We start from the raw sequence: 21,089 nt of genomic DNA on the forward strand, positions 1-21,089 counted from the left end.
CCGTTCACCTACTCTGCGTCTCACAAAGACACAGCGGTTGGAACCAAAAATTGCAAATTTGGACTCATCAGACTGTCCATTGCTCGTGTTTCTTGGCCCAAGCAAGTCTTGTTATGGATGTCCTTTCATAGTGGTTTCTTTGCAGCAATTTGACCATGAAGGTCTGAATCACGCAGTCTCTGAATAGTTGATGTTGATGTGTCTGTTACTTAAACTCTGAAGCATAAATTTGGGCTGCAATTTCTAAGGCTGGTAACTCTAAGGAACATATCCTCTGCAGTAGAGGTAACTCGGGGTCTTCCTTTCCTGTGGCGGTCCTCATGAGAGCTAGTTTCATTATAGCGCTTAATGGTTTTTGCGACTGCACTTGAAGAAACGTTCAAGTTCTTGAAATGTCCCGGATTCACAGACCATCATGTAAGTAATGATGGACTGATGTTTCTCTTTGCTTATTTGAGCTGTTCTTGCTATAATATGGACTTGGTCTTTTACCTAATAAGGCTATCTTCTGTATACCCCCCCACCTTGTCACAACGCAACTGATTTGGCTCAAACGCATTAAGGAAAGAAATTCCACAAATTAACTTTAGCAAGGCACACTTGTTAATTGAAATGCATTCCAGGTGACTACCTCATGAAGCTGGTTGAGAGAATGCCAAGGGTGTGTGAAGCTGTCATCAAGGCAAAGGGTGGCTACTTGGAAGAATCTCAAATATAAAATATATTTTGATTTGAGAACACTGTTTTGGTTACTACATGATTCCATAGGTGTTATTTCATAGTTTTGATGTCTTCACTATTATTCTACAATGTTGAAAGTATTAAAAATAAAGAAAAACCCTTGAATGAGGTATGTCCCAACTTTTGACTGGTACTGTATGAAAAGTGGTTGAGATTATCCATTTGTTGAGAAGAACGCTGTGAATACTCTATGTGAAGCAAACATGATCTCTTTGTTTTGTTAGCCTCAAAGCCTCCGAAAAGATTGGTTTGAGAGAGGGCGGAGAAAGAAGGCTTGGCGTTCAAAGGTAATGTATGTGGGTGAAAGGGCCTGGAACTGCAAATACTACAATGTGCAGTGCTATGCTTTTTTCCAACGTGTTTGTCCACTGGACCTCTTTGAAGTCGTCATGCATGGTTCACATGAAGTGTAGCTGAATAATGGCGGTAAACTGTTATAGACCTGAATAAATGCAGTTGGAACCAGAGCCATACAGTGCATTCATAAAGTATTCAGACCCCCAAAGTTTTTCCACATTTTGTTACGTGACAGCCTTACTCTAAAATTCATTAAATTGCCCCTCCCCCCCCCCCCGTAGGGATGGTATTGGCCAGGTGATGAGCGGTACCTGGTTTCCTCCAGATGTAACGCTTGACATTCAGGCCATCAGTTCAATCTTGGTTTCATCAGACCAAAGAATCTTGTTTCCATCGTCTGAGAGCCTTTAGGCGTCTTTTGGCAAACTCCAAGCAGGCTGTCGTGCCTTTTTACTGAGGAGTGGCTTCCGTCTGGCCACTCTACCATAAAGGCCTGACTGGTGGAGTGCTGCAGAGATAGTTGTCCTTCTGGAAGGTTCTCCCATTTCCACAGAGGAACTGTGGTGCTCTGACAGTCACAATTGCAGTCTTGGTCACCTCCCTGACCAAGGCCCTTCTCCCCCGATTGCTCAGTTTGACCGGGCATGCCAGCTCTAGGAAGTCTTGGTGGTTCCAAAATTCTTCCATTTAAGAATTATGGAGGCCACTGTGTTTTTGGGGATCTTCAATGATGCAGAAACGTTTTGGTACCCTTCCCCAGATCTGTGCCCAACATTATCCTGTCTCTGAGGCAATTCCTTCGATCTCATGGCTTGGTTTTTGCTCTGACGTGCACTGTCAACTGTGGGACCTTATATAGATAGGTGTGTGTCTTTGCAAATCATGTCCAATCAATTGAATTGACTCCAAGTTGTAGAAACATTTCAAGGATGATCAATGGAAACAGGATGCACCTGAGCTCAATTTCGAGTCTCATAGCAAAAGGTCTGAATACTTATGTAAATAAGGTATTTCTGTTTTTTTATACATTTCCAAACATTTCTAAAAACCTGTTTTCGCTTTGTCATTGTGGGGTTTTGTGTGTAGATTGCTGGGGGGGATAGAATAAGGCTGTAACGTAACAAAATGTGGAAAAGAGGAAGGGGTCTGAATACTTTCCGAATGCACTGTATATTTAGTTAGGCCTACTTTTATAATATTGTTCAAATTCTAGACATTCAGTTGTATGGTTGTTTAAATTCTCCCCAATGTTAATGGGGAGCTAGCATGGCTGTAATAGAATGTTGAAGTGTCATGTCTGGTTGGAACAATGTTTTATTTAAGTGTTTTGGCTTTCACAAAAGATTTTTATAGATTTTAAAAGATTCAGTTTATAATATTCAAAACTAAGTTTAATGTACATCATGGGCTTTCTGTTTTGTGGACAATAAACAAGGCTATTGAAAAAAAACAAAGGTCTAACATAGATCAACCCAATAGCTGTTTTGATTACATTGTGAATGGCATTTGGATCACTGCAAACCGTTTTGGTTTGTTCTGTTTCGAAAAACGCAGAGTTACGCAATCCCAGTCAGCAAAGCCTTTATGTTCATCTGGCATACTATCAAATCCAACTTTGTTTATATAGCAAAATTCTTACAAATGCTTTTCAAAGTGCTTAAATAAAATTAAAGGTGGAGAAAGCTCAAACGTTTCTATGCAAATATAAAATCAAGATAGACATTAAGAGTAAAATAGCAGTGGATATGAAATTTAATGCAGAAAAAGTGGGAAAAAAGTTCCTAATATTTAGTTTAGTTAATAGCACGGCTATTAAGACAAATCTTAAGAATCAACAGTTTTTGAGGCCCTAAGATCCGGCAGGCTATTCCAAAGGCCAGGACCGTAGTGGCTGAAGGCAGAAGGCAGTTTTGGTTCTCACATTTGGAATGACTAAAAGACTAAAAGCATATCAGACATGTATATCAGACATGTATTCGGGTGCATGCTTTATAAATCAATATAGATTGATATAAAACTTAGTATGTCAGTTGCAAGAGCAATTGACGAAATTTCATTGTTTATTTCATTTTATAAACTGGGTCATTCGAGCCCTGAATTGGCTGACAGCCGAGGTATATTAATTATTATTTTTTATTTAACCTTTATTTAACTAGGCAAGTCAATTAAGAACAATTTCTTATTTACAATGACAGCCTAGGAACTGCCTTGTTCAGGGGCAGAACGGCAGAGTTTTACCTTGTCAGCTTGGGGATTCGATCTAGCAACCTTCCGGTTACTGGCCCAACGCTCTAACCACTAGGCTACCTGCCGCCGCAAATGATATCAGACGGTAAACCACAGGTATGACAAAACATTTGTTTTTACTGCTCTAATTACATTGGTAACTAGTTTATAATTGCAATAAGGCACCTCGGGGGTTTGTGATATATGGCCAATATACCACGGCTGTGTCCAGGCACTCCGCGTTGCATCGTGCTATATATATATCACACCCCCTCTGGCCTTAAGCAGAAAAGGGTCAGAAGATACAAAATAAATGGAGCTGCAAATCAAAGAGTAAAGTTTATAAAACAGACTTTTAAGTAACAGTGATTGCAACAATACTAAAACAATACTAAAACATGATATATACAATTCACATTTTCATATCTCAATAGCAAATAATGTATACATGTATTTACAAGCAATATCAGTAAAACAATCTTAGAAGAAAATGGAGAACAGTACAAAAATATTATAAAGGCATTCAAGGAGAGTAGACAAGGACTATATAATAGTTCTGCTATTTTACTAACGCTTAAAGCCAAGCATCTACAACATTATTCTTTGCATAGAATTATTACTAATGCAGTACCAAGTAGTAAAGCAGAGAAGTGCTAGTTGTCATTTTTCTTGAAAAGCATTTTTTTAATGCGGGGGACGAGGAAGACTGTGCCATCGGTGGTCTGCTGGAGTGAGTACTCGGACGGGGAGTAGGGCTTCCCCTCCTCATCCCTCACTAGACTGAACACCTCCAGGTACAGGGTGTTAAGCTCTTGCTTCATCTGCCGCAAGCTGCTGTAATTCTTGGTCTTCTCTCTCTGCAGTCGCTCCTTTTCCTCCTTCAGTGAGTCCAGGTCGTACTCCAGCTCCACGATGTTCTCCATCTTGCGTTTGCGGCAGTTCTGGGCAGCCACCTTATTCTTGCCCCGCCGGCGGATGTCTCTGACCAGGGCCAGCTGGGCCTCGTTGAGCTGGTGTTTGGACATCATCTCGTTGAAGTCGTCCACAGGCAGGTTGATGATCATGTCCACAGTGAAGGGGATCTGGAGGGCCTTGGCACGCTGCTCGTCTCTGGAGAGACGCTTCTCGGAGCGTCTCCTCTTCTTGTCTTTGGTGAAGGGGGGATCGTTGTGGCCAGTCTCCTCATCTGGCTCGGTCTTGCCATGTTCGGGCTTTTTGTCCTGCTGCTGAGCTGACACAGAGAGAGAAGTCTGGAAACCATCAGGTTGGAAAGACAGTGAGAACATCTCGGAGTAGTCAGACTCTGCACTCTCAGGGTTACTGTCCATCTCCTCCATGTCTGAATCGCTGTAGCCACCAAAGGAGCCGTCCCCATACATCGATTTCTCAGGGGAGCTAGCATGTGGACTTGCCTCCACAGACACACCTGAATCCGAATCTGGAAATTCTGGCATTATCTCAGTTTTGTTGCCTCTGTCAAATGCTTCTCTAGGAGAAAGGTCATGTAATTCCATTGGTGTAAAAGTAGGGTTGTGTGATATCTCTGCCAAGGAGTTACCTCCATTTCCTTGGCCACAAGGCAGGGTGACACTGGTCACTTTTGTGTTGACAATGTCTGGGTAAAATACATCACAGAAAGTTGCTGCACTGAAGTTAGTATTTAGGTCTGGAGCCTTTAGGGTCATCTGATTGAGGTGGTCAAGAGGAGCCATGTTGGGAAAGCTCTCCTCAAAGCCGTTGATGAATTCAGGTGGGCAGACCTCTGCTGTGTTTGACGCCACCTCTGCCAGGTTGGGCAATGGGTAGAAGCTGTAGTTTGGATCCTGCACCTCAGGGGTGGTGTTAGTGGGCAGATATCCTCCTGTCTGATCCAGTGTGTCCTTCATTTGCATATTCAGGCATTGCTAGAAAACAAGATTCAGAAGAGTCAAAACAAATCCAGTAACCCATGCAGTTTATCAGACGTCAAGATGTAACATTATAGTCATATGCAGTACAGTACCATCACATGGACTAGCTGTTCAGCGTTTACTGAGACTTGGTTTCAAACCTTTGTATTTTATTTTCAATAGTAGGTGAAACTTTGCACAGGTTCAATATTCCAAATAAATTGCGAATCCTTAATTGACTAACATCTTAGCATGAAACTTTGTACTGTGTTTGTACTGTACGTAAAGTATTTTCTGGTTTGTTTCCATGCTACTACCTTCATCCACTGCTAAGCATTAGAGCGCTATTTAAGTGTTACCAAGGACACAAGCAGCTCTGAGGTAACAGTGCTCTGTGGAAACCTGATCACAGTGGATTTAGCTGTATTATCTGCTTCTGCTGTGTGTCCCATTCAAACACACAGGACAAAGGTGAGTAGGTTCTCTCATGCATGCATGGCTGCTGCAATCCATGCATTCTTTGGGTGTTTTTTTTTACACCACAGAGCATCGTGCCATTGAGGTGATAGAATCTGCCTATTGTACCTGCAGCTCAGGAAGGGACAAAAGCTCCATCCAGGCCTGCTCTAAATCTGGGGAGGTCCTCTGTGGGGGCTGGGAGGCAGGGAGGAGGGGTGGCTGGGTCAAAGCTGGCAGCTCACATGCCATCATGACATGGTTGCTGTTTGGGGCTGGAGCTACGGTGACGTCCAGACAGGCAGAAGCGGTCTACAATACAAAAAAGGGGGGGTGGAACACTGTAAAAGACCGGAACAGACATGATATTGTTTTTTGATTTGTTTGAGGGATATATATTTTTAATCTAATAGTGAATGTATTCTTACCGCCGTTGCCTCTACCAATGGGAAGGTCTCTGCCAGCAGCTGCATACATTCATCAAATGACAAGGCATCCCTGTCTACTGTGAAGCTGACATTCTGAAGGGAAAGATTCAAAGCATATGTAACCCCTCTTGCAAAAGAATAGGTAGCAATTTGAACAGAGTGCACTACCTAGACAAAGGTCTTCACAGATTAGTTTCTAAAGAGACAAATCCACCAATGCACAACTACAGAGCCACCTGTTTTTCCCTAATTACACTGGATGAGGTGGTTACCTAGCTACAGAGGAGCTGCACCCAACCCAGTGCAGGGAGGGGAGTGGCCAGCCTCTGACATGACTGACAGCTGTGTGTGTACTGTACCTGTGTGACTTGAGGAGGTGCGGCAGTGGTGGCAGACTGCGGTGACTGGCCGTTGGGTGCAAGGCGGGGCACGAACTCCCCTGTCTCCTCATCCAGCTGTAGCTGAGCCAGCAAGGCCTTCTCCTGCTCTCTCAGCAGCTGCTGCCTCTTCTCCTCCTCCTGCACCCGCTGCCGCTGCAACTCATGCTCCTTCTGACGGTGGCAGTAGTCAAACACCTCTCGCCCCGCGCCCAGGTCAATGTCCTGCCTCCACAGGATATCGATTAGGTCCATGTCCTGCCAAGAGACAACAGGTTAGATTGGAACTCACAAAGCACCATACACGAGGAGATTGTGCACTAGGAACAAGGAAATGTGTGCCTGCTGTGAAGTAGCATGGCTACTGGCTCTCGCTACAGTGCCACACCCCGTCCCTTCGGGTGTCTGTCCTTTGACGACTGGCTAGAATGTAATGAGGAAGAAGCCGTCTGAATAATAGATGAACTTCTCCATTTCCCCAGAGTTCAGTCCCCACCCACAGAGAATACGTGCCTCTTAGCTGCTTTCCAGGCAGAGGAGCAAAAAAATTAAAAGACAACAGGTCAAATGTAATATTGTTCCATCTCTGTCTGTTGTATCAGTAGCTTAGACCAAAAACGAATTAAACCAATGATCACTCTGAGGAGAAAAGTTCATTCATACAGCTTAAAATGTAATGTGGTTTACTTTTTACTTTATATACCACAATGCACCACAAGGTCACTACATTCACTACTGTATTTGGAGAACCATATTGTGTTGAGACCTGGCAATAGAGATTAGTACGGATATGTTCAGAGGAAGTGCTTACTATATTCCCCACTGGTGTATAGCACATTTTATAACAAGATAATTTGGTCCTCCACTTCTACCTCACTGTGGCTGATGTTTATTAGCTTCCTGCGTGTAGATTCAGGAATGTCCAGAGATAAACTGTGCTGGTCTCCCTTGGGCCTTTTAACATCCATTACACAAACCTTATTTACAGAAGGAAGTGTTTCACAAGGGCCTTGGGAGATTGCATAAACCGAACATTAGGTCACACTGAAAGCTCTGAGCATGTGACTATTTGTTTCTGGGCAATAAAGGCAAACTATACATTCAGAGAGACTTGGTCACATGAACAGATCAGAGAGAGACAGATCAGATGACTAACAAAGCAGAAGTTAGTGTAAAGAGGATGTGGTTTGGAGCTTGATGTTATTTGTTAACAACTGATAGATTTCAACTTAGGTAACTCTGTATTGTAAAAGGAATGAGCACAAGTAATTGCTTTGTAACTGTGTAGACCAAATCAAGTGTTAAACATGACCATTATAAGTTCAGCCCATGACCTCTTATTCAGAAATGGGTATAATAAACAATAAACATTGGCTTTCTGTTTGTGTGCATCAGATGTGCAGTGCTGCTGACTACTCTTTAACCCTATTTGCCTTGGTCATTACGTCAAAGCCAGCAATAGTCCATGACCACTAAAGCCCGTAACGTCAGAAGGTCTGGTTAGGGAAATAAGTCCCACTATTAATCTTGGTCAGAGGAGTGAGTACACACAACCATAAATTATGACTGGAGACGAGGAAGAATGGCCTAAACTGACCTAACAGCTGCTGGATGAAAGCAGCTTTTGTGGTCAGCCATGTTTTCTCCTTTCAAAAACAGCAGATTGAGTCCATGTGTCATCGCGTTAACCCACACAACCAACCACAACTATCAGTTGCAGTCTAGAAGAGTGAAGAAATCTTGAAGGAACAATGCCTTATTATTTTACAGACACTTTCATCATACAGGAGAGATGAATTCTGTCATAAAAAACAAATGAACTTCATCTAGTTTCACAATCACTTATTTCATAATCCCTTTTGAAGAAAATAAAATGACTGGAGCCACTTTAAGCTTTTCATGTTGTCAATGACACTTCAACTCCACTCATTCATGCAGAGAGGAGTGATCTGTGTACATTGACAAATTACTGATCCTCCCTCTCAAAAAAAGGATGATGTAACTATTGTGAACGGAAGATGTTGACTTCCATTGGGACCATTTTGGTAAATTGTTTGGATGAGCGACTTCACTTTTTAAACCGTAACTATTTTGTTATGAACTATCTTGGTGGAGTGAAGTATTTATCCACAAAATACTTGTGAAACATTCTGGTTAGTTCACTGATATTTTGCAATAGTACTTGAATGTAATAAGCTATGGGAACTGGGTTTGTAAAAACAAATGCTAATTTTCCTGGTTGATTCTGCAAGTTAGTGTAAATAAAAGCTCTTCCTTTTCCATTCTCAAACAACATCTCTTTGTTTGAATCCCAGACGTACTTTGAGTAGCTGATTTTTCATCTCAGAATGTGCAGCAACTCAAACAACAGAATAAAAACATATTAGGGGTATAGACACCACTTTTAACCAGCCGACCACCGATTCCAACAGTACAGGAATTAAGTGACAGTAAAACAACTGATTCGTGGACCTATATGCATAATTCCTTGATACCTAAAAAAAAAACTCATAAATGATTATAACAGTTGTATATTAACATACTTTGCCTTTGTCAAGGCAAATTGTTCAATACATAATCAGATGAGTTTGGAATTAGGATAACGCCTTTACTCCAACACCATCCTCGTTTTTTCTCAAAAAAAGAAACGCATCGGGTTACAATCCTACTGAACATTCCCCAACTCAGGGTTACTCTTTAATCTTGGGGAACCTGTTCATCAATTGATTACTAGATTAACGTGTTATTAACTGTTTGTAAACCAAGGCCAGCTGCAGAACTACAACCACTTCTGGGTTATTATAATAATGAATAGCCTACGCATTTCTTCATTTGACACAGTTGGCCATATGTACAGAGAAACTATGTACATAGAATATAAAATAAATTCCAAGATTAGCTGGTACAAAGAGATGTTGTTTGAGAATGGTACCGGAAGAGCTTTTATGTACACTAACTTGCAGAATGCACCAGGAAATTGAGCATTTATTTTTTACAAACCAAGTTCCCATAGATTATTACATTAAAGTGCAATTGTGCAATCAACTGTATATATGGAAAGGCAGGCCTATGGATGCCATCTACGGGAACACAGGATGGGGCTCTGGTGGCGCATTAGGAGATTCCGACGGCCAAGAAACAAACGCACCGACATAAAAATAAATGGGCTGTCTGGGGAAAACTTTCGTCATCTTGGCATATTTTTTACTTGACAATAATTGCATCATTACACATTTGGATTACGATATTAAGCGGATATTCAGCTGTTATTTGTCGCCCAATTTAGTTGTATGCACCGGGCAGACAACCATCCATGACTTCGCAGAAATCTCTATGAACAGACCTGTCGACTACAGCGCAGAGACGGAAATTGTAGCCTAGTGTTAGAAACGCGTCTACAAATGTCAAAACTACAGCACAACAAGCTCACATATGATTATGATAGGCTATAGGCTAAGAAAGCATATTTACGACACATTCGTTTCATTTAACTAATTACATAATATACGGATTATTATGGAAAATGCACATTGGGTTGAACATGGCAGTTGATTCATATCAGGTAACATGAGTGTAGGCCTTATTTCATTTCAATAGTTTGAACTATCCATTAAATAGTTTTTCGACTGTAGGCAAAGGGTAGTCTAACATTTGATCAACATATCAACCTTGAGATGTTTTACAAAGCCTACTGAGTTGAATATAGTAGCCAATAACAATAGAATATTTACCTGTTGACTAGGATTCATTTTATGCATCTCAGTTTCCATCATAGTGGATAGTTGGCTTGTCCCTTCGTAAAGAAAAACCCAATAGGCCTATATAAAATATATATTTGTAATCCTTTACAGAAATATAAAATGGTGGACTATCCGAAGGCGAGGAGTCCGGCCCAGCAATGTTTTGACTATGAAGGAAATAGTGCTTCTAATCTTGTGAAAGTTTACGGAAAACCCCAAGTAGTCTGATAGCCTTGCCCACAAGTTGCGTCAGCCAGTCAAGAGCTCCGAGAGAGCTGCGCTGGGATCGTCCCCCTCAACATCCTATTGGTTCGATAAGGCCGGTCTGTGGCTGTGCTCCGGACAGCCAATGTTACATTTGCTTCACGTTTATAAACAAGTCATTTGTTATTTAACCTAAACATTAAAAGTGTATTCAAGAAGTGTCCAGACACATTTACATAATATCTGACACCATGGATTAATGACACTAGAAGAGGTATTTTGATAACAGCATCTTGGTTGACTTATGAACTAATATAAGAATTACAGTTATTACAATGTTATTACAACAGTTTTTACAACTATTGTCAGCATTGTTCCAAAATGTAAGGCACATTTACCAATTGTATCTTCTTGACAGACTAAATACCCACATTTATTTCATGCAGAATGCTATAAAGCTGCAGTGAATAGACTTGCAAACTGCATTTATGTACAGGGTAGGACTATAGATGGCAATGGAAATCAAGTATGCAATGAAGAAAATAAGGATTAGAAACTGAAACTATAATAAGGAACAATTGTTAGTCAACATTGATATCTGTAGTTGGCTGCAGTAGGCCTAAATCTGCTCACAGCTAATCCAACTAGGAGAGAGATGGGAAGGCAACTCCTGAAAGTTGATCTATTAAATAGCGACCTCTTCTGGTTTAGATGACGCCTAAATATTTCATTCATTTGTACAGTAGCCTAACCTATACTACAGCAGGCCCCAGGCCCTCCCCTTGCACACTCAGCCACACCATTGACACAGTTGGCTTAGTATACGTTATTCAAATGTAAAACGGAGATGGTGCACAGTCATAGCCTCACATGTTTCCCTTTGCTTGAGATCCTGAAAAGACAGATTGTTGACTCAAGACCAGATGGTAGCCTCATCTGACGCTGCTCTATGTTCACGTCCGTGGGCGTGACGTAGCGTTTGGCCGGAGCAAGGAGTTTGGGTAGCCAGGCAAATGGTAGCCTACACACGGTTGCCTTTGAAATTGACGACCAGGGTTAGATACCCAATCTATTTAAAAAACCCTATGAAATATTATTTTTCATAAAAGTAGGCTATAGGCTACACAATAATTGATATTTTCAAAACAATCGGGAAATTTCACATTCTCCAATATAGCCTAGTTGTATGCACACACGTTGAAAAAAATATAGTATCATTATATTATTCTCCCCATCATCCATAACTTGATCTTTAGGTATAGGTCTTCATTATTTAAAGTAAATAAGGTATGCCTTTGCTGAAACATGTTGCTGGAATATTACATTAGTTACAATGAGATCCTTGACAGCGCCGATGCAGTTTAACATTCTGACACGAGTGCAATTATAAGCAGCGTTTGAAACGTCTTGTAATATGGTGGTCTTCATACCACGCTCTCTGACACGTATATGTAAAGAGCCTCACTATACCTCTAGCTATACCTGACCTATACAGTGCAGCCCACTGTCCCACTATCTGAATTCAAATGACACTATATGGATTTTTCTCCCAAGCGCGCCCACGAATACGCGTTCACGTTTGGCAGCTCCACGTCGACATTCTTCCAGCTGTGCACAGGGCTGAAAGAAGAAGAGGTAAAAGCGGCGTGAAGCCAGCTACACGAACACTGTATGTAGGCTCCAACGAGGGACGTCAACCGCGAAATTGAGAAGAAGAAAATCTCCTGGGTTTTTTACAGTTAGTCCTGCAACAATTGTATATAGCCCACAGTTTTTTTTGGTGCATTTAATGTTCTTTTTGCCCTCGTGCTGGATTGCAGCTGGCCCCCTTTAAAAGCTCTCACTTCTACCAGGTACAGTATGATCAGTTGCTTTTCTTGTTTCTTATTATAGTTTTCTCACATTTCGAATATGAAGCTATGGAATTTCACATCTGCTAATCGAATTCCAACATCTTTTAATTCACTGTTTGATTTTGCACTTTGTAACTTCATTACAATTAGCAACTCTCCAAACTTTATTTAATGTAAACTTGTATGCTAAACTGAAGTGGAATATGTGGAATGTTTGCCTTGTTTTATAGGTCGACCGTGTATTCTATATCATTTTAATTGTAAACTTCAGTCTGTGGCTTGTGAAAAACTCAACAAATAAGCTATACATTTGCATAATGAATGTGGGTGTATTACTCCAGGAGGGAAATATTCAGCATAAAGAAATACAGGATTCCAAATTTGGAACCTTTAGACACGTCATCTGTTCTACATATGGAGTGCCCTAATTGTTCACTTTACAACCTTGAAGATAGTCAAGGTTGAACTGCAAAGTAAACACAAAGAAAAGCTGGATTCCAGCATACTGTATAATATTGTATGATTTAATCATTTCTGTGGTGGTGGGTTGGTGGCAGAGTGTGAGAATCAAAGTTCCCAACAGCAGGCTTCTCATTCACTCTATTCTATGTTGTCTTAATAGGCCCAGAGAGTTACTGGCTTACTCTTCCAAGTTTCATTTAATGCACTTTTTTTCACCACTCAGCTGTGACTGATTCCATTTTTATCTCAAATCATGATGGATTTAACTTAGGTTAGGTCTCAATACTGTGTTGAGAGAGTCAGCTTAACCTCACAATTCCATATTTTCCAAACTATTGTGTTAAATATAAGTGTTCACCAAACAAGCACACCAATGGGAAATGTTGCTACAACATTTCACTCTCTTGTTATATGTTGCAGGTGAAGGAGTGGTGAAATGGGTTGGCACAAAGGAATATAGCCTACGATGTGGCACTCTGGCTTTCCAAGTAAAGTTCTGTGATACACTTCGACTCTAATTGTTTGCAGTCAGTGCATTACAGAACTTTGTTTTGGGAGTTAATGCTCCGGCCTGCGGGAAACAAACCTACCAGCTGGAGAGTGGAACCATTATTTCACATGCCACTTGCAGACTGCAAAAGGGAGAATAAAGTTTTTCTTTTGACAATGACTCATGAGTTTTCACCAACTTGTGTAGTATGTATCTGCTTATAAGTAAAGTCGCAGTTGGTCTATTGGTATCAGAGTGAAATGTCTTGAACTATTAAAGAAAAATGGACTCCCAGAAAGCCATGGTAGTGTCACATAATTTCCAATAGGACGACACAGTGGGCCATATGGAGACTCCAGTCATACCTCACTATCACTTGGTCATGTGACTCAATGGATGTGAGAAGGCAAGATAAACAACAGCAGTTGAAATGTTTAAACTTCCTTTTCACTGTCCTGGGTCATTCAATGTAGTGGTCAAACATCTCATAACCACATCAAACCCATAAACATGAATGTCTCAATTTTGGTACTTTTTTCTTGATCATTTTCTGTTGAGCATTGACATTGTGTCATGCGAATGCTGGATAATTGTCTTTTGTATCATTCATTGTTGGAATGTAAGTCTGAATAAAACTATTTCAGAGATGTACATTGAGTGGACAAAACATTATGAACACCTGCACTTTTTATGACAGACAGACCATGTGAATCCAGGTGAAAGCTATGATCCCTTACTGATGTCACATGTTGAATCCACTTAAATCAGTGTAGATGAAGGGCAGGAGACAGGTTAAAGATGGAGTTTTAAGCCTTGAGACAATTGAGACATGGATTGTGTATGTGTACCATCCAGAGGATGAATGGGCAAAACAAAATATTTAACTGCCTTTGAACGGGGTATGGTAGTAGGTGCCAGGTGCACCATTTTGAGTGTCAAGAACTGCAACGCTGCTGGGTTTTTCACTCAACAGTTTCCGTGTTTATCAAGAATGGTCCACCACCCAAAGGACATCCAGCAAACTTGACACAACTGTGGGAAGTATTGGAGTCAACATGGAAAGCTTTCGACATCTTGTAAAGTCCATGCTCGACGAATTGAGGCAGTTCTGGGGGGGGGGGGGTGGTAGTATGTATCACGGTTCTTTCAAATAAAATCAAAGCTTTCAATACATCAACAAATAGAAGACAGAGAAGAAAATATTAAAATACCTTAAAGTGCAATAAAATCAATGGCTCCTTCAAAGGGCACATATTTGTTAGTCTTAAAGACACATGCATAGATTTAAACACTACACCAACATGGCATATTTTGGTTCCCATTAAATTAGATCACTGTCGTAAAATAAAACCAATTTCTTTCTGTGTTTTTAAAGTTTATTCATGGTCTAATATTTAGCGAGCTGGGGTGTATTCAATACGTCTTGCAACGGAAACAGTTTACCGTTTATGAACCAAATGGAAGCGAATAGACAAAACAGGGAGTGACCTACTTAAATTTGTCCAATAAAAACTAATTTTTGTTGCAAAACGTTTTCAGTTTGGACTAAATGGTTCCTGTTGCAAAACTTTTTGCAACAGACAAAACATTTTGCAACAGAATCGGGGGTAATGAATACACCCCTGCATTCTGTGGTAAACTATAAAGTCAAATCTGTTAAACAGAAAGGCATACATTTTCCATTAATTAAAGGCTCACTCTGTAATTTCTGTATCCAGCAACAGTCTGACCCTGATGGGACTGGGGAAATGTAACTACAGTCAAATTCATACCAGACTATGAATTCAACTGACAGTCCAGATCAATATGATTCTTTTTAACATATTTTGATTGTCGGTATATGCTACAATACTTACCATGGAGTAATACATTGCAACCTGGGAGGAGTTTGAATGTATTATTCCAATACAATTTGTTGGAATGACCGTTGCACAGCATTAAATCACAGATTGTGCCTTTCAAAAACACATTATTCTACACAACAGTGACTGTAGCTTTATAAGTAGCAATTCCATTGGTTACAGTAACAGCATGAACTTTACAAAAATCATGTGATCAAAGGTCATGCAGTTTTGAGGAAGTCGCCATCAGTTGCTTCTCTCCAGCTGCACTATGCAGCTATCACCTGCATTGTGGGAGGCACTATTTGTCTACCAATCATTTGGGTGTTTTGTTTGACCCAAGTAAACGTGGCCAAATACCTGACTGAAACAGCAACCAACTTTGTGCAATTCTAAAGCTACAGGGGAAACAAATGAAAAGTGATATTTGACACCCCACTCTAACTAATGAATTGTACACACATTTTTCCAGTTGTGAGTGTGTGATATGGGGATATAGAAAAGTCTAGACAACAGACACTATTATAAACAATAGCAGCTATGTTGACACTGCATGTCGATCTGAGCCTTGCTATTGCAAAACCATTAAAGTGTCCGACTTGTGGCTGTTACAGATGCCCCTCCCCCGACTTCACTCTACAGTCGCCTTCGTTAGGCTTACCGCTCGAACACACCCATTCTTTCCCTGTGCTGACCTCTGACAGCTGCCTCTCCCTGCACAAACACGGAAGCAGCATGGCGTCAAACAGCAACAGCTCCGAGAGCCAACGAATTGCACAGCAAAGATTGAGGATAATTGCCGGGCATTTACAGAAACAGAAGGACGATGACTCGGGAATTATCGCAACTGAATGCAAAGCTGAAGCGAATAAAGGGACGGTGCCGAGAAAGAGGTAGGACTTGGCGGTGGTGATGCGATAGCAGTGGATGGAGGATGGCTATGCTGAAATGCTAGCTGGTAGCTAAAAGTGATTGTCATACAGTATGAAACAGCTGTCATGCATTTCCTTGTTATTAAAACACAGCATTGGTGTCTTTTACAAACGGAGATGACCCCCTTGGCATATTATTATTCTGACATATCTGATTTCATTTAACTAAGGAAATTAGCCAGCTATATGTGCGCCGACGTTAATGGTCCTCAAACAAAGTGTTCATTCATCGAATAAGTGGGTGCGGCGGGACTGCATTCTATCCAACTCTTTTTTTACATTTTTATTGTAGGCTGCTTAGAATGTGTTATAGGAATGTTTGATATTGAGTTGAGGTCAATCCTACATCATTTCCTGTACCATTTTGTCATAACTTGCCAACGTTATGTGACTACCACTAGCCACTCGCAGTGACAGTGGGCAGCTGGTGTTTATGTAAAACTACAAGATCAGCTTGCCAACATTTCAAACTATTTCAAGGTAGTCTATTCCATTTCACGTCTAACATTGTTAGCTATAGCTTAATAGGCTCCTGGCATTGTTTTGATACTGACACTTCTGAACAACTAGGGAAATCTCAGCTCTGTTTGACTGACATGACCGGAATTAGACGCTACATTCTTGGACAGAAAAAAAGTGGTCATTATAATGGTGAAAGTTATATATGTTGTCTTATCTATTTTTATCTAGAGGTTGTTTTTAGAGATTTTGTTGGGATTTCGGTGTGGGACACCCTCTCTCAGTCAAAATATTTGACAGAAGTCAGAATGAGATAAAGTTCACCAGGAAAACTTTCCGTCTAAAACTTGGATCTGATTGGCCAAGACCTGTGGTGGTCTGACTCTCAATTCCTTATGAGGCGAGTGGGCTGTTCAGCTTTCACAATCATGCTGTAGTGACATCTAGTGTCAGATATGTTTAAGCAACAAGGATGACTAGAGGACACTTTCATATTTATACAGAACAAAAATATAAACTCAACATGTAAAGTGTTGGTACCATGTTTCATGAGCTGAAATAAAAGATCCCAGAAATGTTCCATATGCACAAAAACCTTATTTCTCTCAAATTCTTTGAACAAATTTTGTTAGTGAGCATTTCTCCTTTGCCAAGGGTGCTGAGGAGTATTTCTGTCTGTAATAAAGCCCTTTTGACGGGAAAAAACTCATTCTAATTGGCTGGACCTGACTCTACAATGGGTGGGCCTGTGGCTGCACCCCTGCCCAGTCATGTGAAATCCATAGATTAGGGCCTAATGCATTTATTTCAATTGACTGATTTCCTTCTATGAACTGTAACTCAGTCAAATCTTTGAAATTGTTCCATTTTATATTTTTTGTTCAGTTTAAATTTCTAAGGCTGGGTTCACACAGGCAGCCCAATTCTGACCTTTTTTCTAGAGGTCGACCGATTATGATTTTTCAACGCCAATACCGATTATTGGAGGACCCCAAAAAAATATTTATTTGTAATAATGACAATTACAACAATACTGAATGAACACTTATTTTAACTTAATATAATACGTAAATAAAATCAATTTAGCCTCAAATAAATAATGAAACATGTTCAATTTGGTTTAAATAATGCAAAAACAAAGTGTTGGAGAAGAAAGTAAAAGTGCAATATGTGCCATGTAAAAAAAGCTAACGTTTAAGTTCCTTGCTCAGAACATGAGAACATATGAAAGCTGGTGGTTCCTTTTAACATGAATCTTCAATATTCCCAGGTAAGAAGTTTTAGTTTGTAGTTATTATAGGAATTATAGGACTATTTCTCTCTATACGATTTGTATTGCATATACCTTTGACTATTGGATGTTCTTATAGGCACTTTAGTATTGCCAGTGTAACAGTATAGCTTCCGTCCCTCTCCTCGCTCCTACCTGGGCTCGAACCAGGAACACATCGACAACAGCCACCCTCGAAGCAGCGTTACCCATGTAGAGCAAGGGGAAAAACTACTCCAAGTCTCAGAGCGAGTGACGTTTGAAACGCTATTAGCGCGCACCCGGCTAACTAGCTAGCCATTTCACATCGGTTACACCAGCCTAATCTTGGGAGTTGACAGGCTTGAAGTCATAAACAGCGCAATGCATTGCGAAGGGCTGCTGGCAAATGCACGAAAGTGCTGTTTGAATGAACGCTTACAAGCCTGCTGCTGCCTACCATCGCTCAGTCATACTGCTCTATCAAATCATAGACTTAATTATAACATAATAACACACAGAAATACGAGCCTTAGGTCATTAATATGGTCGAATCCGGAAACTATCATCTCGAAAACAAAACGTTTTTCCTGTCAGTGAAATACGGAACCGTTACGTATTTTATCTAACGGGTGGCATCTCTAAGTCTAAATATTCCTGTTACATTGAAAGTTGTGCAATGTTATGTCATAATTACCTAAAATTCTGGCAAATTAGTTCGCAACGAGCCAGGCGGCCCAAACTGTTGCATATACTAACCTGGATTTCTTTTAGCTAAATACGCAGGTTTAAAAATATATCCTTCTGTGTATTGATTTTAAGAAAGGCATTGATGTTTATGGTTAGGTACAGTCGTGCAACGATTGTGCTTTTTTCGCAAATGCGCTTTTGTTAAATCATCCCCCGTTTGGCGAAGTTGGCTGTCTTTGTTAGGAAGAAGTAGTCTTTACAGTTCGCAACGAGCCAGGCAGCCCAAACTGATGCATATACCCTGACTCTGTTTGCAAGAGAAGTGACACATTTTCCCTAGTTAAAATAAATTCATGTTAGCAGGCTATATTAACTAAATATGCAGGTTTAAAAATATATACTTGTGTATTGATTTTAAGAAAGGCATTGATGTTTATGGTTGGAGCAACGTGTACCTAAGCGATTATATGCAACGCAGGACAGGCTAGATAAACTAGTAATATCATCAACCATGTGTAGTTAACTAGTGATTATGATTGATTGATTGTTTTTTATAAGTTTAATGCTAGCTAGCAACTTACCTTGGCTTCTTACTGCATTCGCGTAACAGGCAGGCTCCTCGTGGAGTGCAATGTAAAGCAGGTGGTTAGAGCGTTGGACTAGTTAACCGTAAGGTTGCAAGATTGAATCCCCGAGCTGACAAGGTAAAAATCTGTCATTCTGCCCCCTTCAACCCACCGTTCCTAAGCCGCCATTGAAAATAAGAATGTGTTCTTAACTGACTTGCCTGGTTAAATAAAGGTAAAAAAAAAAAATGTTTTTGCCAAATCCGCGTCCAAAAATACCGATTTCCGATTGTTATGAAAACTTGAAATCGGCCCTAATTAATCGGCCATTCCGATTAATCGGTCGACCTCTACTTTTTCCCACTAGCCTATTTGATTTTTTGACCAATCATGTCAGATATTTTCACATCAGATCTTTTTCAGAGCTGATCTGATTGATCGAAAGAAAAAAAATCTAAATTGGGTTGCCTGTCGAAACGCAGCCAAACAGACTGTTTTGTAAGAACCCGCCTATGTAACAATTTGTGCAATAGGGGAAGATTTCCAATGTGAGGAAATGCTCCTATGTTTCTACCACAATAATTTAAACTATTTGTTTTTGCATTATGTATGGCCCTTCATTATGTCATTGGAACATATTTGATTGATATTAGTTATCCTATAGGAAGTGTTTGAGGCAGAGAAGTGCTGATGTTTTTTTCAGATCAACCCTAACTGTAGGCCAGGTCAGTTATGCTACTGTTTTTGCATGGTGAGTTTGTCCCTCGGGAGTCAGATTTTCAGGTTTGGTGGAATCTCTCTCTCTATTACCCAATGGATGGTCATTTTAGTGCTGGTTTATGGACACTATTGTTTGAACTATGACAATAAATAAGACATAAGCTATGCCTATTTCCCTCGTTTGAGTGCCCCCCTTCCACCATTATCCAAATTAGAAATAATATTGTGGACCAGTTGCATTATTATTAGTACACATAAATGTAACCTCAATAAATTTCCATACATTTTCTGAAATTGCACTTGGGTCGTTCCATGTCATTTCAGCAAGTAATGACACCCACCATCTCAGATTGTTTTGAAATGGTTTCTGCAGTTAGAAACATATAAAGATAAGCATTCCTGTAACATTATTATGTTGAAATATAATTTGACCTCTGGTAAATTTAAGCTAGATGGCCCTTTTTTAATTTATAGGATTCAGACAATATGCAATAAATATGGCTGTATACGGCCATATCGTAGGAATTGAGTGGGAGTGGATGTATGCCGTTTTACAGGCTCCTAACCAATTGTTCTATTTTGTGTTTTTTCCGCATTGTTTGTAACTTAGTTTGTACATAAGGTTGATACTACCGTCTCTTATGACCGAAAAGAGCTTCTATTAGAACAGCGGTTACTCACCTTGAACTGGACGAAGACTTTTTCTTTAATGAGTCAGACTCAAAGGATATAATGTTGCTCCCAGATAAGGCCCAAATCCCCGTCATTCACATAAAGAAAAGAAGGAAATACAGGGGGCGGAGATCAAGGTGCGTTGTTTGAATTCGTTGGCACGTGGGTAACCCGCCTCTACCATCCGTTCTATTAGCCAACGTGCATTCACTGGAGAATAAACTGGATGAGCTCGGTTCGAGACAATCCTACCAACGACACGGATTATATACAGTTGGCTGAGTTTTCTGTGCATCGACAGAACAGCTACATCCGGTAAGACGAGGGATGGGGGTGGGGGTGTGGGTGTGTATCTATTTGTCAATAATAGATGGTGCGTGATGTCTAATATTAAGGTATTCTCGAGGTATTGCTTGCCTGAAGTAGAGTAGCTCATGATAAGCTGCAGACCACACTATCTACCAAGAGAGATCTCATCTATATTTTTCGTAGCCATCTATTTACCACTACAAACCGACGCTGGCACTAAGACCGCACTCAACAAGCTGTATAAGGCCATAAGTAAACAAGAAAATGCTCATCTAGAAGTGGCGCTCCTAGTGGCCAGGGAATTTAATGCAGGCAAACTTAAATCCGTTTTTCCTAATTTCTACCAGAATGTCACGTGCAACCAGGGGGGGAAAAACTCTAGACTACCTTTACTCCACACACAGAGACGTGTACGAAGCTCTCCCTCGCCCTCCATTTGGAAAATCTTGACGATAACTCTATCCTCCTGATTACAAGCAGGAAGTACA

General features: G+C 40.5%; 2 protein-coding genes and 1 long non-coding RNA gene across 4 annotated transcripts in view; 2 read left to right on the forward strand and 1 right to left on the reverse strand.

Annotated features, from left to right (window-relative positions):
• Positions 1-3,590: 3,590 nt before the first annotated feature.
• LOC115160786 (nuclear factor erythroid 2-related factor 2) lies at positions 3,591-10,362 on the reverse strand. Of its 2 annotated transcripts, XM_029711192.1 has the most exons (5): positions 10,146-10,362; positions 6,397-6,672; positions 6,038-6,130; positions 5,739-5,921; positions 3,918-5,168 (listed from the first exon to the last, which is right to left on the reverse strand). In XM_029711192.1, the coding sequence occupies exons 1-5, from the start codon at positions 10,185-10,187 to the stop codon at positions 3,918-3,920; spliced, it is 1,845 nt and encodes a 614-aa protein (XP_029567052.1). In that variant the 5' UTR covers positions 10,188-10,362. The 2 variants fall into 2 exon arrangements, with proteins under 2 accessions (XP_029567053.1, XP_029567052.1); XM_029711193.1 differs by lacking the exon at positions 10,146-10,362 and having other exon boundaries at positions 3,591-5,168.
• A 1,148-nt stretch (positions 10,363-11,510) lies between these two features.
• LOC115160787 (uncharacterized) lies at positions 11,511-13,814 on the forward strand. Its single transcript, XR_003869113.1, has 2 exons — positions 11,511-12,211; positions 13,094-13,814. It is a non-coding gene; the product is annotated as an uncharacterized LOC115160787 (long non-coding RNA).
• A 1,861-nt stretch (positions 13,815-15,675) lies between these two features.
• LOC115160788 (alkyldihydroxyacetonephosphate synthase, peroxisomal) overlaps positions 15,676-21,089 on the forward strand; it is a 40,555-nt gene continuing 35,141 nt past the window's right edge. The window contains exon 1 of the mRNA XM_029711194.1: positions 15,676-15,897. Coding sequence (XP_029567054.1) covers positions 15,740-15,897 — 158 coding nt within the window. The 5' untranslated portion in view covers positions 15,676-15,739. The remainder of the gene's footprint in view (positions 15,898-21,089) is intronic.

This window comes from Salmo trutta, chromosome 24, assembly GCF_901001165.1.
Source record: "Salmo trutta chromosome 24, fSalTru1.1, whole genome shotgun sequence".
In the NCBI taxonomy this organism is placed as follows: domain Eukaryota; kingdom Metazoa; phylum Chordata; class Actinopteri; order Salmoniformes; family Salmonidae; genus Salmo; species Salmo trutta.

Excerpts from the sequence above, each read along its gene's own strand:
- LOC115160786 (XM_029711192.1), bottom strand. The coding sequence starts at position 10,187 with ATGATGGAAACTGAGATGCATAAAATGAATCCTAGTCAACAG. Across the intron at positions 6,131-6,396 it reads CACCTCCTCAAGTCACACAG|AATGTCAGCTTCACAGTAGA; the intron begins GTACAGTACACA and ends CTTTCCCTTCAG. Across the intron at positions 5,922-6,037 it reads CATTGGTAGAGGCAACGGCG|ACCGCTTCTGCCTGTCTGGA; the intron begins GTAAGAATACAT and ends TTTGTATTGTAG.